We start from the raw sequence: 24,849 nt of genomic DNA on the forward strand, positions 1-24,849 counted from the left end.
TCTTTACACTTTGGTTATTGACAGAGCAAGGCATGCTGTTTCCCCGTTTCCAGTCTTTATGCTAGGCTAAGCTAACCATTTTCTGGTTGTAGCTCCATACTTCTGGCCCTGCCTTTTAGAGGGGTAGTGTCAAAATAAAGTTTTAAGACATTATTTTAGTTTATATTTTGCATATTCCTACGTTACATCAAATTATCTCAAATTAATTGACACACTATGGAACCAATTAGTTTATTCCAACAAAGGAGGTTGGATGGGAACTTGGAGGCAACAGGATAAGAAGCACCAAAGTGGGGAAGTTTACCTAGAAGCCTCCTATTAGATCGATCTGGCCATGATTAGGACTTCTGTTTCACGGCTACTAACCTGTGCAAAGTAGGTGAAAACACATGCTTAATTCTGCAATGTTGAATTAAAGTAGTGATCAGCAGGGATGTTTCACTTTGTTTTTTTTTTTAGAGTGATGGCGGCATTTTGTGTGTACAGCTGTTAGTGTAATAAAACACTTCCCTTTCCATTAGGAGTTTTGGACATTAAGTCTGCTGTTAAAATAAATCCAGAGTAATATGAAGTGTGCAGAGCGATGCATCCTAATGAGCTGTAATGATGTGTGCTGCAGTGCTGCCCTCTAGTGAGATGAGGGATGGATGATGCAAATCACCGCAATCTAGTAACATCTGCGCGCACACACAAACACACACACACACACACACACGAGAAACAAACAGGCAGCAGTGTTAAAATTTTAAAATTAATTTATTATATGTCTTTGTCATAGAACTCATTACTTTTTGTTCATGGTTAACATACAGCCATTCATATAGAGAACAAATGAGTTTTTTTTATTCATCATTTTCAATTAACTTAGAAATGTACACTCTTCTTTGTGACCCCGAAGAGGAGAAAAATATCCTTTTTTCAAAAGTATCTTTTCTCATTTGTGTTCCCCCCCCCCCGAGGGAAAAGGCCCTCTGCTTCCTCCTCCTCGTCCTCATCTCCCATTCTCTCTCTCTTTCATTTTGGATGAAGCGAGGGAACACCTGAACACACTGGCACAATGATGAACACAAGCAAAGGGCTGATGTGCATTGGGAGCTGAACACAGAGCCACAGAACAACACACCCAATCTCGTTCTCTTCTCTCTTTCTCACACCCACACCCACACACACACATTCAGCTACAGTGCATACACACACACACACACATACGCACACACACACTTTCTCACACACCGATTACAGAGACCCATCGAAACCATTTCAAAATGACACCACAAAATAATAAAAACAACCCCAGGAAACAAAATGAAGCCCCAACAATGATATAAAAAATAAAACTATGCAACCATATACAATCATTATCAGTGCATGGGGACAGAGGGAGGCAGGGGGATACAGGTTGTGTTAATGTACAATGTCACAATATGTAATGGGATATGCTCATATGTAGCCATTTTGTCAATAATGAAAAGGAAAAAATGTAATTTCCTTCCTTTGTCCTCTGCCGACAGCCTCTGCAAACACTTTTCAAACGCTCCATAAACAGCATCTGGTTTTGACTTTTTACAGGCTACATGTGAACGAGGCTGAAAGCTAATCAGGTAGGGGTGTTTGTGTGTGTTAGACCAAAATGGACCGGTTTCCTGTAATCTCTCCATTCTCATTTAGGTCAACTAAAAAAACAAGAAAAACAAAAAGTGCTACAACCCGCTTGCTTTCAAAAGGACTTAATCCAATAATAAACACACCCAAACCAAGTCATCTAACCTACTTTCATTATCCCTCTCACATTGTAAAACTTATTTTATTTAATCCTTTTTTTTTTTTTTTTTTTTTAACACAACAAAGTCTGTGTAAGGAGTGAAGGGCTAAATCTGGCAACCCGGCGGGACGGTAGAGAGGATTAGATGGATATGGACCTGGCAACCGGCCCTGCTGGTTAATTTGCTGCAGACAGCACTTTGCCCTAGGGACATGAGACCGGGTGGCAGCACCATGCCTAGTGCCAGTCATCTGCCAAGGCTTTATTGTTGATATGTGTGTTTGTGTTTGTGTGAGAAAATGTGTGAGCAACATGGTGTCTTGTGTCAGTTAGTCATTTGTCCTTTTTTCAAGGACAAGATGGACGGAAGGCAGAGGAAGTGGTTTTGTTATGTGTGATATGCAAGAGGAAAGGCAGGACACCTCCTAGTGGTCACTGTGTGAGGACAGGCCAGTGTGTGCGTCAGTGTATTTGTAGACTAGACTTCACTAAGCAGCAGCAATTAGCCAGGCAGTCACACTTGTCTTTATCACAGATCTGCTCAGTCTGGAGCAGTGGGAGAAAATGTTTCTGCCAATTTTATGTGAATTTATGTTTTCCTACATGATCATCTCCCTTGAAGGGTGTTTGATGAGGAGAATACTGAAGCGAAAACCACAAATGAACACAAGAGGTGTTAAGTCTTTAGTTTTCCATAGTAGTTATATATATATATATATATATATATATATATGGAGTTAAGATTCACATTTATTTTAGTGTCACAATCTATTTTTGGAAATCTGTTGGACTTTTGCATGCTCACCAGTCTCCGGCGTATTTCCCGATGCTGCTTAATGAAGCTGTCCCACAACAAACACCAGTGACTGAACCAATTATGATGAAACCCAGCGTTTATAAGCATTAAAAAAAAAATAAAATCAATCATAACCCTGTTTAAGATACATGCATTGCCTGACCACCCAACAGTTACATCTTTTATCAAAATTAAAAATAAACAAAAATATTATACATCCCCCATTTATATTTATGTATGAATAAGACAAAACAAAAAAAACACACATCCCTCCAATAAAGGTGCGATTCATAGTTTTACAGGCAGAAGAAAGTTCTGTCTGGCGTTTCAGCTTTCAACTTAAATGAAAAAATAAAATTAAAAAAAACTTTCTTTTGTGTGTGTGTGTGTGTGTGTGTGTGTGTGTGTGTGTGTGTGATGTTTTGACATCTTTGTCTTTTTGGAGGAAACAGGGGATATCAGTGATAAAAGAGAAGAAAAAAAAAGGAATAGGACACATAAAGCATTAAAGCGGTACCACTCTGCTGAGTGACAGACACAGAACATTGAATAAAAGATGACGGCAAAAGTGGACATTTTCTTTCTTTTTTTTTTTCCTGGGTTCCTCTCGGGTTGGGGCTCTGGCCCAAACTGGTTCTGAGTGGCTGAGCGACGACAAAAATGGTTTTTGGTCACACAATGGCGAGCCTTCATAGCGATCACATAACAGCGAGGGCACAAACAGAGCGGCTACAGTAGTCTGACTGTTTGACCAGTAGAGGACACGGCCACAATGACACCACAGTAAAAAAAAACAAAAAAACAGAAAAAACAGAGGCTGTACTATGTGTGTGTGTGTGTGTGTGTGTGTGTGTGTGTGTGTGTGTGTGTTGGGTCTTGGTGTGCATGTATGCGTGTGTTGAAGTCACCAGTGTGTGTATCTGCCATGTGTTAAGGTTGGAAATGAGTTACGAAAGAAAAACAAAAAATTAAAAATTAATTCAAACAAAAACTAACCCATGAATCAAAAGGTTACGTGATGCTGTTAAGGTCACGAGGAAAAGATGATGTCATCAAAACAACAAAAGAGTCAAAGAGAGAAAACGAGGTGGCCGCCACAGTATGAAGTCCCCCTTTGCGGCATCAAAGGAGGTAAAAGATCTGTGAGGTGGAGTGGAAGTCTATTCTAGCAGTAGGCTGAGATGGTGCTTATGAGCTAACACACACATACACACACACACTCACATACACACACGCACACCGCCTTAAAAAGACATTAAATATCAAGCTGCCAAGTGGATAAAGTTACAAAAAGAAGTACAAAAACAAAGTTAAATAGAAAAACAGAGAGCCAGAGACACGCATCGCCCCGCACTCTCTGTTTCTCAACCTTCCACCAAAAACAATATTAAAACTTTTAAAACAAAACTCCAGAAGGAAAGACACATCGATTGACTTCACATAAAAGTATGAGTGCAAAACAAAACTAAATAAAAGAAAAAAGGGGAAGAGACTACAAATGTGGGGAGTCTGTGATTGTAAGGATCAGTCGCTCCCTCTTTCCATCTCCGTCTCTGTTTCTGATTGCAGGGAATTCAAACCCCTCTGGAGGCTCGCCCTCGCCCTCTTTCCCTCACTCTTCCCTCCCCTTCATTTGCCTTTTTCTAACCCCGTCGCCTTCTCTTTCTCTGCCTCTGTCTCAGTTCAGGTCGGGCGGCTTAGGGACAGAAAGTTTCTGGGAATTGCAGGTATAGGCTCGAGTTACAAAGTCACACACACATGCGCGCACACACTGAATGGCCGAGAGTATGTGGACATCTTTTATGTGATACTGCAGAACTGTGGGCATTGATCTGCTGCTGTAACAGCCTCCCTTTTTCTGGGAAGGCTTTTCAAAGGATTTTAGAACCTGGCTGCCGGGACTCGCTCGCGAGGTGGGGCACTGACGCTGGCCAATGGGTGCATTGTCATGTTGAAACAAGAGAGGCCCTTCCCAATCTGTTAGGGGTGTAAGAAAATACCAATACACTTGAGTAGGTTTTGAGATAATGTATCAATCCTCAAAAACACTATATCAATCTTTAATTAACAGTTTACATGCAAAGATTTGTGGCAGGCGGCGGATCATTTTGTGTTGTTTTAAACCCCTGACCACTAGATGACAGTGTTGCAATCTGTCTTCAGCTATTTGACTCTTAGTAGCCTAAGGGGGCACTTCTAGCATTAGCTAGAAGTGCAGACCTAGCAGACCTAGCTGCTGGATGCAAGATGTGCCATGCCAAAACAAATACTCAGGGAATTCAAGGAATCTCAGCGCGCACTTAGCAAGATGCAATTTGAATGTACAGCTAACGGAACAGCCGACGGCTAATGTGAAACAAGCAGATCCCTCTCAACTCCTTCTCGTTCACACACCGCAGTTACCACCGACCTCAACTCGTGCAACCAAAATTACTGAGTCAGTGCTTAAATAATTTGCAATGACGGCGTTTCCCATACACAGGCAGTACCTTGCATGTTTAGGCATTTAGGGAGCATCAGTAAATTATAGTGTCTACCGATAGTCAGTTACATATCACAGAGAAATACTTAAAATTCAAAGCCAATTATTCACTGGCCTCATTGCCTGTAATTGGAATGTGGTTTACCCCAAACCATAAACAACAGCCACATAGTAGAGAGACACTCATTCAACACTTGTCCCTTCCCTCCGGTTTCTGATGGCATTTGATAAGCTGCCAGGTGTTGGCCTGTCTGCTTACCCGACTTTTTGTGTATGTACGTGTCACTGCGTCCATCTGTCTGTGCAGTGCCACTCCGACTTTCATCTTTTTGATCTGCGGTGTCACAACATATGGACTCATGGAACGGACTCGTCCCACAGCCAACCCGAAGCCAACAATCTGCCCTGAAACGCATTCAGACATGTTATGACTCCTGACGTACAGACACACACGCGTCTCCTATTTTATGCCGTTTTAAATACCAGACGCGTTCATCACACAAAACGTGTGACATGTTTACAGGAGGAGGAATTTTCCAATCATTGTCAGGAATGTCTCCGCTGTTTCATATTCTTCACTGCCTGTTTGATTTAATGTGTTCCTTTGCAGGATTGAAGCTCAATTCAGTGTGTGATTGGGCAAATATTTGTTCAATGCAACTTTTAAACGACTTGGCTGCTTTTCTGAGCAGAACAGAACTGCACCCAATTGATTCACTCATTAAGAAGACCCATAAACAAAAGGAAGGTTTTAGTTCTCAGTGTAAGAATCCAACATTGCGAGGCTTCCTGTTAAACGCTTTTAAATGCTTTAAAGGGTCCGATCATCAAAATTTCACAACAAAATAGGTTCGCTCTTGACCTTGGGAACAACAGTTGGGAAAACCACAGGGTCCATTTTAGTAGCTGTTCTGAACTTTTGATCATATCACATGTTCCTTATCAGCATCTGCAGTTCTCCTGGTTGTCACAGAATTGCAGGGAATAAAACTCTTTAAGGTCTTTCAGGCCTACAAGCTGAAAAAACATTTACCTCTAGTGATGACTGCATGGCCAGATACTGTTGCACTCAAGGGAAAATCTTTCTTTCTTTTTTTTTTGGATGGACTGTCCCCTTTAATACTGCTTGAAAGTATCAGAAACTGAGCACAAAAAAAGTAGGTTAAAGACTTGCACTTGTTTGGGCGATGCCTGTGGTTAGCAGCACAAGTACTTTCCAATCAGTGGTGACACATCGTTGCAGCTGTCGGAGTTAATGTGATTGCTCAGCTTGTGGAATGCGAATGCTTTCCGTGGCTTATACGCAGAGAATAACAACATGTTTACAGCCAAGACGACAACAACAGCAGCTTTTCTGTTGCTGCGGCCTGACAGGAGGCGTGCGCTGGTTCCATCCTAAGAACTTAATTTCTTGATTTGATATGAGGCTTTAAAGCGTTCAGTGTGATTTCGCAGTAATATTCCATCCAAAAAAAAAAAGAAAAGAAAGAAAATGACCTCAGCAATAGTGTGAAAATGACCAGTGAAATGACACTCTTTTCTCTGCACCCCTGCACCCCTCCTCTCCTTGATTTCCTGCCTCCCGCTAATGTTTCTTGGAAAAGATCAATCGGTGGAAGCCACAGGGCTGGCGGGGGGCCAGAGTTGTGAAGGCATGTAAACCCTGTAGACAGGCAGCCAGTCAGCCGCTCTGCAAGCACAACAACAGCTGGGGGGTGATGCTGGTGGTGGTGGGGGCACTCAGCCCTGCAGAAACACATCTGTACAGGATACACACACGTGCTGAACGCTACAAATGTGCTGAGGGGAGGGTGGGATCGACAATGGGAGATTCAAAGGCTAATAGTGATTATTTTAGACATGTATGCGATTTTTTTTGACTCAATATCTTCAAAGGAGGACATGTCGGAGGTGCCGCATTAAGCCTTAGGGACATAAATCAAGAATCCTAAACAACTCAATACATTGATAATTTCTGCAAAGAACATGTGTTGTGTTAAGTCAGGGAATAACTGCCTGCTTGGCTGATATCCAACAGTCATCCAAAGCTAAGCATACTGCCGCAGACGACCTCCACAGAGAGCGATGCAAATATTTCTTTAGTAAAAACACCTTGACAGCACTTCCAACTTTCTAAATGGGTCCCAGGTTAGTTTGCTATTGCCAATATCAATAACTGAAAGGAAATAAAGACGGCAATGAGCTGTATCCTAGCAACACAACTCCAAACCGCCGTCTGCAGCGGCATCGCTCTATCTCGTCTACAGTTTTTGAATTTACACCTAATTTATCCCCTCTGTTCCAATCACCTGAAGCCTGCTGTCATGTTTACTGCAGATCATGTGTTGACAGAAAACCTGATCACGTTGCAGTCAGGCTACATTGTGGTTATAGACTTCATTTATTTCCTTTCTCATAGGTTACTGCTTTATTACTTTATGTGACTGATGCACCAGATCGATTGTCCACTAACATAAATATTGAAGGTTTTATAACGTCTGCGAGCCACAATCTGCTGAAGTGTCCTTGAGCAAGACATAACCCCTCCTATCCTATCCTATCATATGGATATGAGACGCTTTAAATCCATTACAAGCGCAGCGAGGTGGCACAAACCCCGCCTCAGTCGTTCAACATCACAGCCTCGTTTCCACTCAAGCTGTCACTGGTTTATAGATTTCCTCTTTAACAGGGACGATGAGCCCCTCTCTTCATTTGGACTATTTTCATTTCATTGCCGCGATGACTTTCCCCCCCATCAAAGAGAAAAATCCAAGCTGTTTGGTCAAGCTTATTATCTCCCTCCTCTCCCCGGTGTCATGACCACGCTTCATCCAATAAGACTGGCTCTGGGAATGGCAGTGGAGGGATTATTTCGGAACCGTCTCTTTTTGGATTTGAGTCCCCATTCATCAAGCCTTGGCTTTGTTTGAACCAGGACTCTCTCTCTCCCTATCTCTTTTTTTTTTTTCGTGTTTTCCTGTCTTTCTTCAGACCAAAAAATGTTTTCCATTCATGTTTTATTCCTGGCTTATGTTTAAAAAAAAAAAAAAAGGTGTTTTTCTTGCTTCTCTGCTCCTCATGCAAATTGTCTGCTCACCGAGATGAGTCAGTCAAATCAATGAAAAACACAAACTGTAGAAAAAAAAAAAAGAGGTGTGTGTTTGGTAATGGCGCACGCAGCATGTATGTGTCACTATCCTCAGCTCTGCTGTGGTGTGACATTTACAGAAAGTGACTGAGCAATGACAAGTTTTGCAGTTGGTTTTTTTTTTGCTTTTTGTTTTTAACCTGAGCCAGGTTGTGTACGTAGAAAAGTGGAAACAAGTTTTGATTCCTCTAATCATCCTCCCTCTGCTCTCTTATCCTATTGGTCCACTATCTTGGTTGATGACCTCAGGCTGCTAGGGATCTCAGGAATTCATCAAGAGAATCGTTGCCATGGCAATAACGGGGCAACAGGCCGAGTGAAGCAACCCTGACTTGTCTTTCGGCAGGCCAGACTCCCTTATCTGTTATGAGTCACTGTCTGTCACTCACTCTCTCTCTCCCTTTTTCACACACACGATTCTAACAGTGCACAGCATACACACTGATATGCAAACACACACACACACACACACACACACACACACAAATGGCTGTTCACCAGATGTGCAGTCTGACTGCAGCAGGCTGAGAGTTGGGAGTAATCTATGGTTAAACGCCTCTTGTCAGAGCTTAAACACAAACTCACACCCCAACCCCTGATGGGATTGAACCTTCACCCGTTTGGTCACATTTTTGAGATGATGTATAGCTCTGAAGCATTTTTTTTGTTTGTTTGTTTTTTTTGCATAAAGCAGTGTGTAAATGAGCAAATAAGCAAAGTTTTCACCACACTGACAGACAGAGAGAATCTGTGCATGGATGTGGTTTCAGGCCCTGAAGTCAGATGAATGTAGTTTTTTTTTTTTGTAAATCAAATTAGGTACTTTGGTCAATTTCTACTGAGATCAGAAAACACTCAGCAGTAGTATTGTAGTTAAATCAGCTCGAACAGTTGCCAACAAACACCAGAAAATAGCAGATAAGTGATTTACTGCTAAATGGTCCACATTCATCTTTTTTGGATAACTGCCTGAATTCATGATTCAGCATCTCGAAAATATAAAAGAGCTACTCTTTAAATGTCAAGTTGCCTTCCGCCCCCGTGTAGTCCTATCAATCATTACCTTTTAAAAAAGGTAGAGCATCGAATTTAGGAACAAAAAGGGAAACATCCAGCACTGTTGTCATCCCTTCTGCCGTCTCATGTCAAATCCTATTTAAAGCTCGTTTCTCTGCAGCCCCCTCTGGGTTCTGGATCGGGGGGTTTGGCTCTCGACAGCAGTACCAAACCCCTAACAGCTGCCACCGCAGACCACGCTGCCATCGAGGCAGCAGCACAGACCCAACACAACTGTCAGCGGCCTGTTGGCTAATCTGATTTTCCCACCATGAGTTTACAGCCATGAAGAGCCAGTGTGGTGATGGACCGAGGTACACACATACAAAGACACACACACACACACACACACACACACACACACACACACACACACACACTAATGCCAGTTTTGCTAATTCTCTGTATCACTACTGATTCAATAATCTAGAAGCTTTCATTATGCGTTTTGGGGGGTTTTGTAACAACGTAATGCAAATGATAAGTGAGGAGGTTCAATGTCTTACTCAAGGATACTTTAAGCAACGTGAAGCAGGTGGAAAACAGAGGATTTGAAACCTTCTGCATTGCTACAAGCTACAACATTTTGCCTCTAGGTTTTAAAATATTCTCAGCAACTTCTCAAGTTTCCTCCCCCAAAACTTGTTATTCGTCTTGAGGAGCCGTTCACCTTGAAACAACGTCTAGTGTGAAGCTGAGGTAAACAGTATCTGTAAAGCCAATACAGAAGCAGATGGCTGATTTAAAAAGAAAAAGCCATTTTGTTTACTGGTTTTGATTAGTGCTCGTCTGCTACATGTTTAGCTTCCGTAACTGCTCCCTACGACTGTAAATATTGCTGCTATGATTTCCTTGCCCTTGACAAGAATGTAACCCAGCTCCCCACTGACCTCAGCCCACATGACACGCACCCACAGAGAAAAGCATGCTCGCCAAATCGTAGACAATTCAGGGCAGGGATTTGGGCACGTAGCCATGTCGACAGCCGTCCACGACGGGGAGAAGATAGGAGGCGTGAGCGCTCATGCCTAAATGTTGAGATGATAGTGATCTGTGGGCAGAGGGAAGGCATCGCCGTGGTAACGGCTGCCCTGTCCTGTAGAGACTTGCGAGGGGCGGTGGTGGGGGTGGAGATTGAGGCAGAGTGAAGATAAATACACCCCTATTGTTGAAATGGCGAATTCTTGTGAGGATTAAGAGGAAATAGATACACACCCGAAATGGAGTGTGAGAGCCAGTGTAAATGTGTGTGTGTGTGTGTGTGTGTGTGTGTGTGTGTGTGTGTGTGTGTGTGTGTGTGTGTGTGTGTGTATGTGTGTGTAGGTGGAGGAAAGTTAGAGGAAGAATGATTTCAAAGTTTTTGACAGAGAGGGGAATGTGTGAAAGAGAGAATAATTGAAAAAAAAAAAAGAATTTGCCTTGTTAATGAGGATTAAGACACACACACACACACACACACACACACACACACACAAGAAAGACAGAAACAAAAAATACAGCAGCAGAAAAAGAAAGAGGCTCCAGGAGAAAAACAGAAAGTCTGGAAGAGAGTGGGCGATTGACGGCTCGGGAGAAAGAGGAATATTTAACCTGGGGGGACCTAGAGTCGGCGCTGACCTCGTCTGAGCGCTGCAGCTCCTCGCCTGATGCGAACCCACCTACTCATCTTAACAACACCCATCCTGTCTCCCATATTCACATACTTTAGTTTCCAAGGAAACAAAGTCTTCTCAGCTGCTGGATAGACAGTGAGACAAAACGGAAGAGTGATGTCTCCCCAACTAGTCTCGATTGTTCTCATCTGACAAACTAATGGCGAGTTTCATCTGTCTCAAATGCCATTGACAGGCACGTGATTTATTCAGAGCTATTTGTAAGCTCGGGACACACACACACACACACACACACACACACACATTCTGCACACTCATCCCTGCAACACCCCTCGTGCGTCAGCAGACGCTGTGGGGAAGGGAATGTCGAGAGTCTCCTTTTCATCACCGCTCTCTTCCTCCCTCATTATCCTCCTTTCTTTCCTGCCTTCTGTCTCACTCGCGCTTGCTTTCCCATCTCGCTGCCCCCCCCCCCCCCGATGTTTCTCTTTCGCTTTCTTTTTCCTCTCGCTGATCATGTCGCCCCTTCACAGCCCACAACCGCACGATATGATACGAAGACAGACCACACACACTTTTTTCTTTGTAACAAACACACAGACAGGTCTAAGGTGCATGTGGATGTGTGAGTACATGAATGAGCTGAAACATCTCCATGGAGTCATTCCTTTTTCATTTGGCGATGGGCACTCCAGCAGGGTTTAAATACGACTTATAATTTTCTACTGATACCCAGGAAAAACATAATATCTGAAGGTGTTTCTGCCTCTGGAAGGAGGTCACCAAATATGACAGGAAGACATCTGAAGGCGGAGAGGGAAGCAGGAACATCAGCCGGTCCGTAAACTTTAGTAAACACAGACGGAAACAAAAAAACAAAAACAAACAGTTCTTCACTCCCAAGTTTCTCCTCTCCACAGGTTTCACACACCTGCGAAATATCCCTTGGTTTTCTTCTGAGCGACCCCTTCCTCTCAGACAGCAGGCGCATCGAATCGGATTGGGTGAGGACAGGGAGGACAGGGGTGGGGGTGACAAAAAAAGAAATAGCTTGGCTTCTCCCCCAAAAAGGGAGGGATGAGGAAATCTATGATTTTGTTTATCCAGTGGTTGTATCCTCTCTGTAAATCCATGGTGGATATGATTCAGTGTTCCCTTTTTTGACCCCAAAATAATGATTTTTAAGAGATTTTAAATCCCTGCAACATCAGTGCTGCCTGGTGGAGATACATGTAGTATCACCCGAATGAGAGATATAGTTCATCAGTACCGTTCCGCCCCCCCAACTCAGTGCTGAGGCCTTAGTCGGGCCCCACTAGTTATTTCACTTATTTGTGCCCAGCTGAACTCCTAGCCCTCACTTAGTCTGGACACTTTGTTGTAAGGGTTCTCCAGGAGGTAGCGGTATCTGTCATAGTGCTCCAACATGTACTTGGGGGCGTACATGTGCTCTTTGGGTTCCACCGGAGGATATTCCTGCAGGGAGCCATCGAACCAACCCCCCGTCCGGATCAGATCACGGATGTAGTTGAGGTCGCGCTTGTCCTCGTAGTCACCCCAACGCGGGAAGTCTCCGTTCTGCGCCGACACCAGCTTGAAGTAGATCCCCTCCGGTGTGAAGCACCAGGAGCAGTGCCACCCAGCGAAGTGGAAGGGGCTGCCCACCGACCACTGCACCAGGATGTGACCTGTGTCGTTCTCGTACTTGCGGAAACCTGGCATGGTGTAGTATTCGCGGCGACGCAGTTTGATACCGTCACCGTCGTACACATCCCGGAGCATCCCCACTGTACAGCCTGATACCACCTCTAGAGAGCCAAACTGCTTCCAGAAAAATCCATACAGTGACTGGATGTGGAGAGAGGAGAGAAGACAACTGAATTATAAAAATTTGAAACATGATTCATTTGTTCCTGCTGTCAAAATCTTAGAGGTAGGTGAGAAAGCTGCTACAAAAAATACACAAGCTGACATGTTGCTGCTACCTTGCGCATGTGGATGGCGAAAGGTTCTGTCCAGCCATCAAATAGCTTGAGAAAAAGGAGGCCCTCGTGTGCTGGGATTTCATCTGCGTCATTGATGACAAAGACATCATCTGACCTGGCGCCCACCACCCTGGACATGCCATTGCGTGTCAAGAAGGTGCGTAAGTAGTCATCAGCGATCCAGCCGTCCTGCCGACCACCATCTGGGAAGTGGTCGAGGAACACGTACAGGATCTTGTGACGTATGTAGTCATACGTGCCATTGAGGAGGAGCCGCAGGAAACTGGGGAGAATTCAGACGTTACACTTGCAATTTAGTGGATTATCTCATAAGAACCTCACGGTGCCATTAGTTCATGCGTTGTTACATTCAGGGAAAATACCCGTGGTTTTGCAGGTTTTAGCCCATTTACTACAAGTACATATACGATATGCCATCATTACCCTTCCAGGTAGCCATTGGATTCCATTCCTTTCCATATAGTTGGAACTTGAATGTATAAAGTCTTGGGACTTGGGAGTTAATATTAAGTTTGCATTATTTTTGTTAACGTTGCATTATTTACACGGTAATACAGTTCATACTTCAAATCAATCTGCACTCAAAGGTACTTAAGGCTTTGACCACTGGTGGCACTGACATCAACTCGCTGCTTTGATGAGTGGAACCAACTTTGATTTGTATCTCATTGGCTTGCATTGATTGACAGAACTTGGCAGTAATGTGCCAAGAAACATGCTGATACACTTGCAAAAGGCAGGAAAGATGGAGACTGCAAGCCGCTGGAAACAGTGCAGGTTTTAAGATATCTAAAATAAATTGTTATTGTGAAGTAAGATATGCATTCAACACATTCGGCACATTTTTTGGGCATCGATAATACACACAAAGCATTTTTGGTGAGAAAAACACTGATCAAATGTGTTTGTTTACCTTTAAACTCCATTGCAATGAGACCATAATGTGACTTTGACAAAAATGAATGCAGACTTGATGTTATTGTTATGGATTACACAACTCAAGCTAGTTTAAAAAGTTAATTGATTTTCCTACTGCACACAACAGAATGAAAACCAAAGGTTGCCTCGAACTGTAAGGAAAAATAAATCCAAAGTGTAGTCATATGCATTTCATATGTATTGGCAGGAAGTTAAAGTACTTCGTAAGGAACAACAGCTGACAAAGATCCTTGTTTGAGAAATGATCCCTTTCGGTACACAAACCCTCACTAAACCGACTGGAAGAACAACTCAATTAACCTGTTGATACGTATAGCTACTGAATTTATCTACTTTCATGCAGTGTCACATCCTATGATTGAACACACCAATCTCTCCTTTCAAGGCTGCATGCAGAGTCAGTCATGTTGCTCTTGTCCTAATCTGGTGTAAAATTGCTATGGAGGCATTTCATGTTGATGCCAAAGGAAATTCATCGTAATTGTTATTCAGCATTCAGAAACCATGGAAGTTGGCGGTAAACAAAGACTGTGAGCTGTAAACAGTAACTACTCAATGCATATGGAAGTGTCGAAATTTGGCAAAAAGTTTGCTTAACTTTTGAATTTTCTACCATAAATATTTATGAAAATAGAGGATAAATAATACATCCCAAGAGTACACTGGAACCTCAAATGAACTCTTATCTGTATTAAAAGATTGGTATGATTTGACCATGGTTTTATAATATTTATACAATTCTAATAAGTTGTCACACCATAGTCTTTAATCCAGTTGTTGCTGAGTATGTCTGCTGTTTTACAATGTGGTTCTGTAAGGCACAAAGAGAGTGATCTGCTGATGGCCACAGAGCAGCTCAGCAGCGGATTACACATCTTGCTTAAATACACCTTGACCTTTCCACACATACACCAGTCCAGAATTGTGGGTCTTACCTCAGAGGCCGTTTCTCTCCATAGGCAGTAAAGTTGGATTCACATACAAGGAACAGATCAACGGCTTGGGCAAGCTCGTGAAAGCGCACGTGCAACAGGTCAAACTCGTGGTTGACGTTGATAGCATTGATCACCCTCCGTGGGGTCTCTCTGGGTGTCAGCCTCTCCTTGGTTGGCAGATTGGAGTGGTACACCATGGTGGGAACCCCACAGTAAGGTCCGTGCCATCCTGGCCGACACACACACTTGACTAGCCGCTTCCCATTGCCCCTGGACCTCGCCTTGGCTTTTGGTGCTACTGAGGGCTGCTGCTGGACTTGCAGAGGTTTCCGTTGCCCAGCAGCCCCGGCCCGAGCACCTTCTCCAGCTCCATTGGCCGCAGCCCCCCCTGATTTCCCAGAGTACTCCTTTGGGGTAGCCACCTCAGTCCCCTGCCTGAAGCAAAGAGCTCCAGCTTTGGTTCGAACAAAGTAAGGTGTTTTGTCATCTTGAAGCTGGTGAGTGCGAGTGTGGTGGTCTCCCATGGATTCTAAGGGGTCCGGCAATTGTTCCTTGGGGAACACCACCCGGTGTTCTTTCCCATTCAATGGGACCTCTGGGAGGTCAGGCCCAGCAGGTTGAGCTTGGTGGCTGGGGTTCCGTGGCTTTAAATGGTCTTCAGCTCTCTCCTGGAAAAAGAGACAGATATTTGAAAGTGTTGAGTCAACTTCCACTTAAAATTCACACCTACTACTGTAGATTTCATTGTAATTAATTAACTGAAGTGCACACCAAGAAACAACTCGATATTTAGGGCTACAAACTGCCAACAAATGGGTCATAATGAAGGAGGGAGGTCGTTTTTTGACTTATAAAGGTTCATATAAAAAGTAATCATGTAACAAAAGTTTATATCAAGCTGTTGTGTCTTGCACTTATTGCAATGAATCTGATACTGACACTGAGCAGTTTGAAAGACAAGTTGATGAAGCAACAGCTCCGTGTCCTAGATCAAAAGACCAAAGCTATGGATACACTTGAGTTTTATTGGTCTGACAACTGAAGGAGCTCCATGTTCGTGGTCCACATGCATGCAATTTATAATTGTTCAAATACAAAAATCAACCAACAGCCAACAAGGGCAGAATTTTAAGTAACTGCATAATAAAAGTGAGGTTACATGAAATGGAAATGTCACATCAAAATTTGATGATGTACCTGTACTTATGGTCCACGAAATTAGAAACTTAGTAAACCCAAGCCAACTACTATGTAAACACTGGCCAAATTCAGGTTGTAGCTCTTTCAGAAAACAATTTAGCCTTTATTGATTACATCATGGCCTGAACCAAAGTCTGTCTTCATAATTGGCCTTTTATACTAAGTGTATATTAATGTACAGCAGACCTTAACTTTGGATATAACACCTTTGACAAACTGGTAAGCTTGTTAGCTTTATCCAAACCGATAAAAGTGCAGCAACTACAAGTGTGCTCCCTTCAATATAGAAGCCATTATTCCTTGAGTAATAGCTTTAGTGTTGACAGGAAACTGTATTGTACGGCCATGTGACCTCTGAGACAAAGAAAACTGCTCTGTAATCACTTGTCAAAGACTCCATGAAAAACTTGGTGAATGTTGGAGGTTATTTGCACAGTGATTAAACAAAAGGTGGCAGAGTAATACAAACACTTAAAATGCAATGATTTTAGGGAAAGATGAAACACAATATGCAATAAATTATGTGAGGTAATATTATATTATATTATATAGAGGGTTATGAAATATCTTCACAAATAGGACACCATTTATTACTTTCTCTTCCTTGTTTACATTTTCTCCTGACATTTCATAAATGGTTAAGAGTGTGAAACTATATTTTTGTTGCTTTAACACACTTTAATTCATCAAAATAAAGTGTGGAGTTTATAGTTTTCCCAATAAACAACTAAGATAAGTGATCTCACAGGGATTGTGAGGCGACGTATTTCAGAAGGATAATTTTCTTTTCACAGGAGCCAAGTGAGCGACAGTCAACAAGCCCAACGTGATCATAAAGTACCTGAGCGGGTCCAGGACACGACACAATATTGTCTTGTTCAGTGAAAAAAAAAACACTTACGTTAACACTTTTAACTAAAACAACAACAACATATGACACAAGAAAATGTTTATTATGATGACTTATTTAACTCAAGGTTTTCAGTGTTGTCGAGGAAAATGATCCTTGATATGCAGCAGCAGACAGAGAATGACGGAAAAGACAGGAACACAAAACCTCAAAAAGGGCCAGTGGTACATTGGAAGGTAAATGGATACTGTAGGAAGGTTTTTACAACTGAAATAGTGTTTACACTGACCCCCCAGGGTATGTAGGCCGAATTCACGTAGGTCAGCTCTTTTTCTTTTTCAAGCATCACTTATTTTGCCTCCACTAAATCACAGAATCTTGACATCAGCACGGAGCAGCTTCAACCCAAGTTTACAAAAATAATTTTACATCTGTTTTTTTACTCTACTATGTTTTATTCAGTAACTGAGATAAGCTGCTGTTTATCCAGTCCTGCTATAGGCCGTTTTGTTTTTTAAAGGCCTTTATATCACCATATACAACTGAGACATGGTCTTGAAGACAAATGCCACTTGATTTAGTTTAAAATGTTCAAGTAGCTCCTTTAGGAATTTCAGATTCTGCGAATTACGCTATGTATAGAATGCATGTGGTAATATTTTGTCAATCTCCATCTCTAAAATCCATTCAGATAATGTGTTGTTAAGACCCAGCTGGTACTGAACATCAATGTAACGTTTGACTCTTAGTGACTAACATCGAACAGATGTTGGAAATGAAAACCGAGTTGACGTCAGAACCCAACAGTGGCTAACTGACACCGCCGACGTTTAGTAGATGTTGGGTTTTTGCTCATGACCACAATGTCGGCATCTTACACGTCTCGATGGGAGCTGGCATGAGGTATTTGGAAGACACTGGATTTTGGTTACTTAAAAACACATCTTAAAACCAACATTAAACACGAGACGTCCTGACATTGAATTTTGGTCACCCGGCATCACAAGCTGGTGGCCAGCTGCATGCCTGCAGGGGAGTGTTTAATATATTTCATTGTATATGCAATGAAAATACTGTTTGCTATATTTGCCATTCAGTACAACCAATCAGTGTGAAAAATGCACGTACATCTTTCTTGTCCAGGTGCTCAGTCCAAATAAAGACTGTCATTGTGATTTATGCTTCCCAAGGAGTCCCAGCACTGATGAATGCTCAATGTAAAATTTCTATTTTACAAATATTGCCATGTTGTGAGTTGAAATTGGCTCTTCATCAGGTGCAGAAGAACCCTCGTTCAGCAGTACTGTGATTCCTCTGCACCTGATCAAAACCAATTTGGACTTTGTGAGTCCTTGGGAAGCAAAAGTCCAAAACAACACCACAACATAAAGCTTTAAAATCACGCCATACAATTTAAACAAACATACTGAGAACTTAAGGTCACAGTAAAAGTTTACCCATCTTACCTCATTCGGGGAGTCTCCCCGCTGATTCTCCACTGGTTTCTCCCAGGGGTGAGGCGCTGCCGGATCCTCCCTCTGCCTCATCTCCAACCCTGCACTGCCAACAATCCCAGGACCTCCAACCACGACCCCCTGAATCCCCATACCCATCCCGCCTCCTCCTCCTCCTCCCACCGCACCCGCCACGCCTCTAGCTTTGCTGTCCGATTGGCGGAGACCGGGTAGGGGAGGGGCTTCTTCGGGGGAGGCGGGGCTGAGCGGGGTGGCGGCCACACCCTTCTCCCTCCAGAAGAAGCCGGTGACCATGATGAAGGACTTGATGTTGGGGTAGGGGGCGGAGAGCTCGCGCAGCAGGGAGACATAGTGGAGGGCCTTGTAGTAGTGGAGGAAGGAGATGACGCACAGGCCCACCGTGCACAGCAAGAACACCCTGTGCCGCCGCATTTTCATCCTGGAAAAAGAGAAGGGAGGGGGCGGGTGGGGGATGGAGAGAAATGACGAAACATGAGTCAGACTAATAAGATCAAAACACTGCCTCAAGTACACAGGTCACCGTTTTTCCACTAAGTCTGTTGTTTTCTGCTTTAATTATAAGAAATATTTATCAAAAGGAAATAAAGGGAGAACTATAAAGACGTTGAATTAATTAGATTTTTCAGAAGCAAAGAACCTCAGGGAAACAGGCTTTTTATTCTTTGTACAAAGATAATGAAATTAGCTTGATTTGATTATAATTATTTGACAGTTCGGAGTAAAATTGTATGGCAATAAAACAAGTCAACATCTTTATATTAATGATGATGAGATATGAAATGACTCTGTGTAACATAAAAGGAGTTGCTCTTAGTGACAAACCAACAGAGATCACTGGACTCTGCAGCTCCCCTCCGCAGCTCCCCTACAAGCATAATTAGCCACATTGACAATCAAGGGCCTGTTCTGTGGCTGTGCGATGGCCTGGCTCTGCCCGGCCAAGTGTATATAATTCATTCTGATGATCATGCTGATTAAATGATTTCATTTCATTTCCATCCTGTAGCTTTTTATTAAGCAAGATACATGAAAGAAGACGAGACGGAGGCATGCATGTATACGGGAAAGAGTGAACTGGAGGAGGAGAAAAATGTACAATGTCATGATTCATGCCGACTTTTAGCTTCTCATTGAGGGAGTTGCTAAATTTGCACCGAGATGAGAAAAATGACATAAGATGTACTCATTACTAAGGGATTATCATAATGTTCAAAAATATAACGTGACACTGACGAATCACAGATAATCCTAATCTGGTCCCATTTGTACACATCTGCCGGATGCCTTTGATCTTCATTTTCTCTCAGTTACAATAAAAAAGGGATTGATATAAAGCATAAAAGTGGACTCAAAGCATCTGAATATGAGCATCTGTCTTGGCTTTTGAGCGGGATTTCCTTTTTAGCTAAGCACAGGCAGTATACGGTCAAGGAACGGGGACACTCGGTGCTTACGCAGCGAGATTTATTCTAGCGCTCTAGTCCATCTTCACAAACATCTGAGCACACTAATAAAAAACAAAACACTGAGGTAAGGGGGAAAATCCTGCCAGTGACCTCCCAGCAATGCTCTGCATGATTCTAAGTTGCACCGCATGAACCTAAGCCTAACCGTAAGAGTCTCGACTACTGGACATGAAACAAACAGTTAAGAGGGAAGAGGAGTGTGAAGAAGGGCAGGAGAGGGAGAGGTCCATCTGAAGATGGGGAGGAGAAAGAGGAAGAGGAAGAGAGAGGTTCAGAGGAGGTGTGATGGAGAGATGTGGCCCAGTGGAAGGAGGAGGAGAGGGATGAATGAGGCATGAGAGCGAATGTGAAAGCAGAGATGAGAGGAGAGGAGGGAGAGTGAGAGTCCCTCTGTGGGGATGAAACATTTTACATTCATGTGCGGCTTCAACGGCATGTTGTGAAACTCGACCACAGGCTCGAAAAAGGTTCGTGTTAACAGCTTAACATAGACGAGGTTGTAAACGGAGTAACCACAGTCGTCTGCACTTGAATCCTAAACCTAGTACGACAAAGTAAGTAAGTCTCAGGTCCCAAGTCAAAACCAATCCCAATCCCTTGGGAAATATTGGGTAATCCCAACTCCTGATAAAAGTCCAAATAAAGTTTAAGTCTAAGTCACGTTGTGAGTGTTTTCTGACTTTGTTATTGAGTCTAAAGTCACCAGATTTGTGAATTGAATGTGACTGAAGTCGAGTTCAGGTTACACGATTCCACACCTCTGCTAATCATCACCACTTTCCTCATTCACAAACACTAACCTCTACACAAAGGAGGCTAAACCTAAGGCTAAATGAGGAACAGCCACATGGTGCGACTGTTTCACTACATGAAAGCATCTATAACAACAGACATTTCACTGACACTACCGCATCTCAGAAGGCTTACACTATGTAAGTTTGTTTCTTTAATAATAGAATATGTTTGGAAATGTTTCATCTGCATCTGTATTCACATCTGCCTCAAAAGGCAAATTAAAGAAACTAAAATAATGGCTGATAAGCAACAAACTTTTGTTGCTCATTAAGTTAATGAACAAAAAAATATATATAAAAACTGCCATCTGCCTGAACTTTCATCAAATTCAACTGACGTGATATTAAGTTTTCGAGATGTCCTGATAAGTGACAGAAGCACAGACAAATACAATCATTAAAAGGTCCCATAATTTACATTTTCCAGTGTTTTATTTGAAGTGTTGATCCATAAGAAGATATATTTGTGGGTTTAATTACCAAAAACCATCTCAGTGTAGTTTTACAGCTCCTCTCTCAGGCGTCTCTCTGGAGCTCTGGTAACAACAGGTCGGTGAGCCAATCAGAAGAGAGGAGGCTCTGAGCCTCTTTCTCCTCACAGAGTTAATATAGAATCTAGATCTGATTCATAATCAAAGAAGACATGGAAATCGCATGTTATACAATATGGGACCTTTAACTCTCTGACAGAGGTAAGGTAGGACTAATCAGTCATATCTGTCAAATCATACCAAATGGAACTGGAATAAAATTGCCATCACTGGTGCTTGGACCTTGACGTGAAATATTTGGGAAGCTTAGGTTGAAATCTATCACTATAACACACCAGAGCTGCCTTCAGAGCCCACTTTCCCCCAGATCTCATTCTGGAAAAAAAAATAATTGAAAAAGTCCTAGAATAAAAAAAAGAAAAAGAAAAAGAAGATAGAAGCAATCCAAAATGATGTGTTAGTGGTGTTTCTGGCCATGTTGTGGGAAGTAACCTGTCCCACACTCTCCTCGTCTTCAGCCAACAGGCGCTAACACTGCACTTAGGGCGGAAATAAGAGACATTTTCCGATAGAGATGTGTTATATTGTGTTACTCCATCTCCTCACTCAGATGCTTTGCTGCTCTTGCAGAATACAAATGAAGCACACACAATACCTCCGTTGACGTGAACACAATCATAAATGGGAGAGAAGAGACGAGAGGATAAGAGAGAAGAGGTCAAAGGAAAAAGGGAGATGAGGTGGAAGCTGGTGGCGTTTGGTGTATTACTGGAGCACTGTGCCACCTCATCTCCCACTGTCACATCCTCTCTGCAATTCTCTCAGTTCCCCACTATCATCTGTCATCTCTAATTCCCCTTCACGTTCACTCCTTCACTCCACTCTTCTCTGTCTCCCACGCAGCTCGCCACAGAAGACAAAGAGGAGGAAGCGAGGGGTGAATAAAAGACTCGTCTCTCTTTCTACCCCGACACAAAGAGAAATGGAAAGAAACTGTTGCAGAGAGGGAAAGCAAAAAAAGGGGGTTTACTTTCTTCTTCCCTAAAAAATAGTTTAATAAATTTCACTCAAGCATGTTCGGAGATCAGATCAGTCAGATTTGGGATGCCACAATCTTTTAATGCCTCCTGAAGGCCACAATTGTGAGGCACAGATTTAGGACAGTGGCCTCAAACTCCTGGAAGGTGAATACTAAAGCCAAATACCCCAAGTGGAAATAAAGTTGACTCAGAACAAAAAGTAGGCTTTGCCAGCAAGGCCATCAAGGTTTTCAGATAGCAAAATAAAAAATTAAGGTAAGAAAAGAAGTTTTAGAAAGTGAGTTAAAGAGTTAAATGAGAGCGATGTCACTCTTGTTTCAGTGTGCTAAATATGAAACTGAAGCCAGGAAACTGTTAGCTTAGATTAGCATAACGACTGGAAGCAGTGGGAAACAGCTCGCTCCATCCAAAAGCACATTGTTGTAATGTAATTATATCGATGAACTTCTTGCAAACAATCTCCGAGTTGTTGGTGAAATATTAAACTGGTTCACGGGGGAACAGTGGGGCAGGAAAACCTTAGAGAACCACTGATTCAGGAGGAATCAGGATACAGCGACAAAGGAGCTTCTAGAGGCCGCTAAATTTTCAATGGCTGCTTTTTTATTAATCAGTGTGACCTTATAAAAACACTCTGGAAACATGATATGGTTTTCAATTTGACACTATGGATCTGCTCTGTGGGATGTGCTGTAATAAATCTGAGCGAGCTTGACAAAGAACAACCCTTGAGACACATAATATTTGAATGAACATTTAGAGTGTGAACACACAAAGAAATCTCCCAAAACCAGAAAGAGGGAGTCCATTTGCAAAAGCAGCAGGTAGTGACAGAGAGAGCAATGAGGTACAGTGTGAGTATATGCAGAGTATATGCAAAACGAAAGAGCACACATTTGATTTTATGGACTGCCTAGCTGAATGAGACGAGTCATGGAAATATATGAGTGAAAAGTACATGGGACATGTGACCCTAAAACAACTATTTGCACTTGCCTATAAATGATAAATGACGTACAGTACAGCCCACACGTGTTTGATTCCAAAATGGAAAATAATTGGATCAAAAGTTCAAAGAAAACCCATGACGACCAAATCTGATCAGATATGTGCAGGTGAAGCATCTTTAGCTGCAGAATCCTTTATGTTTCTATACAACTGAACTGCAGCAGAAAATACGTCTCGTAGGAAACCTTGGCTGGATCATGTTCAGACGCTACAAATAGTTTTTTTGTACATTTATTAACAGCAGCTGAGTCACCAGGAGGTGGTTTGGGCGGATGGTGGATGCAGAAACCACATGACTGTCACTCCAGAGACCAGGGTTTGCATCCAGAGTCTCATATGTGGTTATGTTTAGGCAACAAAAGGACTTTGGTTAAAGTTAGGGAAAAGATTGTGATTTGGTTAAATGTAAATCTGAAGTCAGTGTGAACTCTATCTGTATTAAACCAGAGCAGGATCTTTCTCCAACCTTAACCAAGTGCTGTGAGTGTCTAAACATAACCATTAAACAGTTTAATAATAGTGTTGTCACTAGAAGAGGATGTCGCACTGCAAGGTTGGATGTTTCGGCAGAAAACAAATATGCTGTCCGTGAACATTTTACTAACAAAGCTTAGCAAAAGTTCAGCCAGGAACAGAATCTCCTCTCAAGTCACAAGCATGTTTCCCACCAAGCTACCGGCTCAATCTCGTCCTCATCCAATCACAACCTGACACGGTGGCCTTCAAGCCAATCACCCGCAAGCTGTCAAACTTTAAAAGTGTTCCTCTCACCCCAGCATCTCCAATCAAACCAGTCCGATCAGAAGTTTCCCTCTCACGAAGACGTTCCCGTCCTCGAGCTGCATTCCTCATCATCACCACCAGTGTCTTGGCTCCGGGGGAAGTTTCCTCTATTAGGAAGCACCTCCCTCCTATGGGCCGTTTCCCATGGTGACGTGCTTCCTGCTGGGGTCGAAGCGCCAAAGTCTATTTCTTCTGTTCACAATAAATTCTATTCTGTTTCGCATTTCTCACACTATTGTTCCTGTTATTTGTCTTCTCCTGATTGAAATATGTTCAGTGTAAATGTATTTGCTGCTTCCCCACATAAACATCATATCCTCGTTATGTTAATAAAAAAATGTCATCTGGTCGCAGTTACTTTTCATACAAAATGTATTTGCTGTTGCAGTTTAGTTGTGTACAAACATATTTTTTTAGATATCCTCAGACTTTCCTCCCTGTCCTCACTCACCTAAATGTCCCACCCACTCACTCACTCACACACACACTCACACACGCACTCACTCACTCACACACACACATACACACACACACACACCTGTCCTTAGTACTGAGTGAAATGACCTGGAGGTATCTAAGTGTCAGCCGTGATAAGAGCTGGTTGAATTCTCTAAACGCTGAGGAAAGGAGCTTCAATGCTTCCTATCTTATCTCCTTCAGCGAAGGTTGCACTGGACCTTCCTTTACGAAAGGAAAGGAGATAACGCCGTCCCACAAGTCTTTGCAGCAGCAACATTTAAAGTGACGCACCACTGCAGTTTCACCACTGCACCCCCATGTCAATGTAGAAACAACAGAGCGTCTGTATTATGATTGTGACACGTGCCACGTGATTGGCTGAGCTCCAGATTTCTTTTAAATCCAATTAAGAATCATCTTGATGAACAAATATCATCATGACAAAATACTATATACATAAATGTTGTTTCACTAAACTCTATACGGTTAAATGTCTGACTACAATTCATTCTGGTCTTTTGC

At 42.6% G+C, this 24,849-nt stretch overlaps 1 protein-coding gene across 1 annotated transcript in view; it reads right to left on the bottom strand.

Moving 5' to 3' along the window:
• Positions 1-11,894: 11,894 nt before the first annotated feature.
• Positions 11,895-24,849, bottom strand: part of mgat3 (mannosyl (beta-1,4-)-glycoprotein beta-1,4-N-acetylglucosaminyltransferase) — a 13,661-nt gene continuing 706 nt past the window's right edge. Inside the window, exons 2-5 of the mRNA XM_022764429.1 lie at positions 18,257-18,704; positions 14,741-15,384; positions 12,846-13,128; positions 11,895-12,708 (exon numbers count right to left, since the gene is read on the bottom strand). Coding sequence (XP_022620150.1) covers positions 12,211-12,708; positions 12,846-13,128; positions 14,741-15,384; positions 18,257-18,703 — 1,872 coding nt within the window. The 5' untranslated portion in view covers position 18,704 and the 3' untranslated portion in view covers positions 11,895-12,210. The remainder of the gene's footprint in view (positions 12,709-12,845; positions 13,129-14,740; positions 15,385-18,256; positions 18,705-24,849) is intronic.

The sequence above is a fragment of the Seriola dumerili genome, unplaced genomic scaffold (genome assembly GCF_002260705.1).
Source record: "Seriola dumerili isolate Sdu_G_001 unplaced genomic scaffold, Sdu_1.0 BDQW01000538.1, whole genome shotgun sequence".
NCBI lineage: Eukaryota > Metazoa > Chordata > Actinopteri > Carangiformes > Carangidae > Seriola > Seriola dumerili.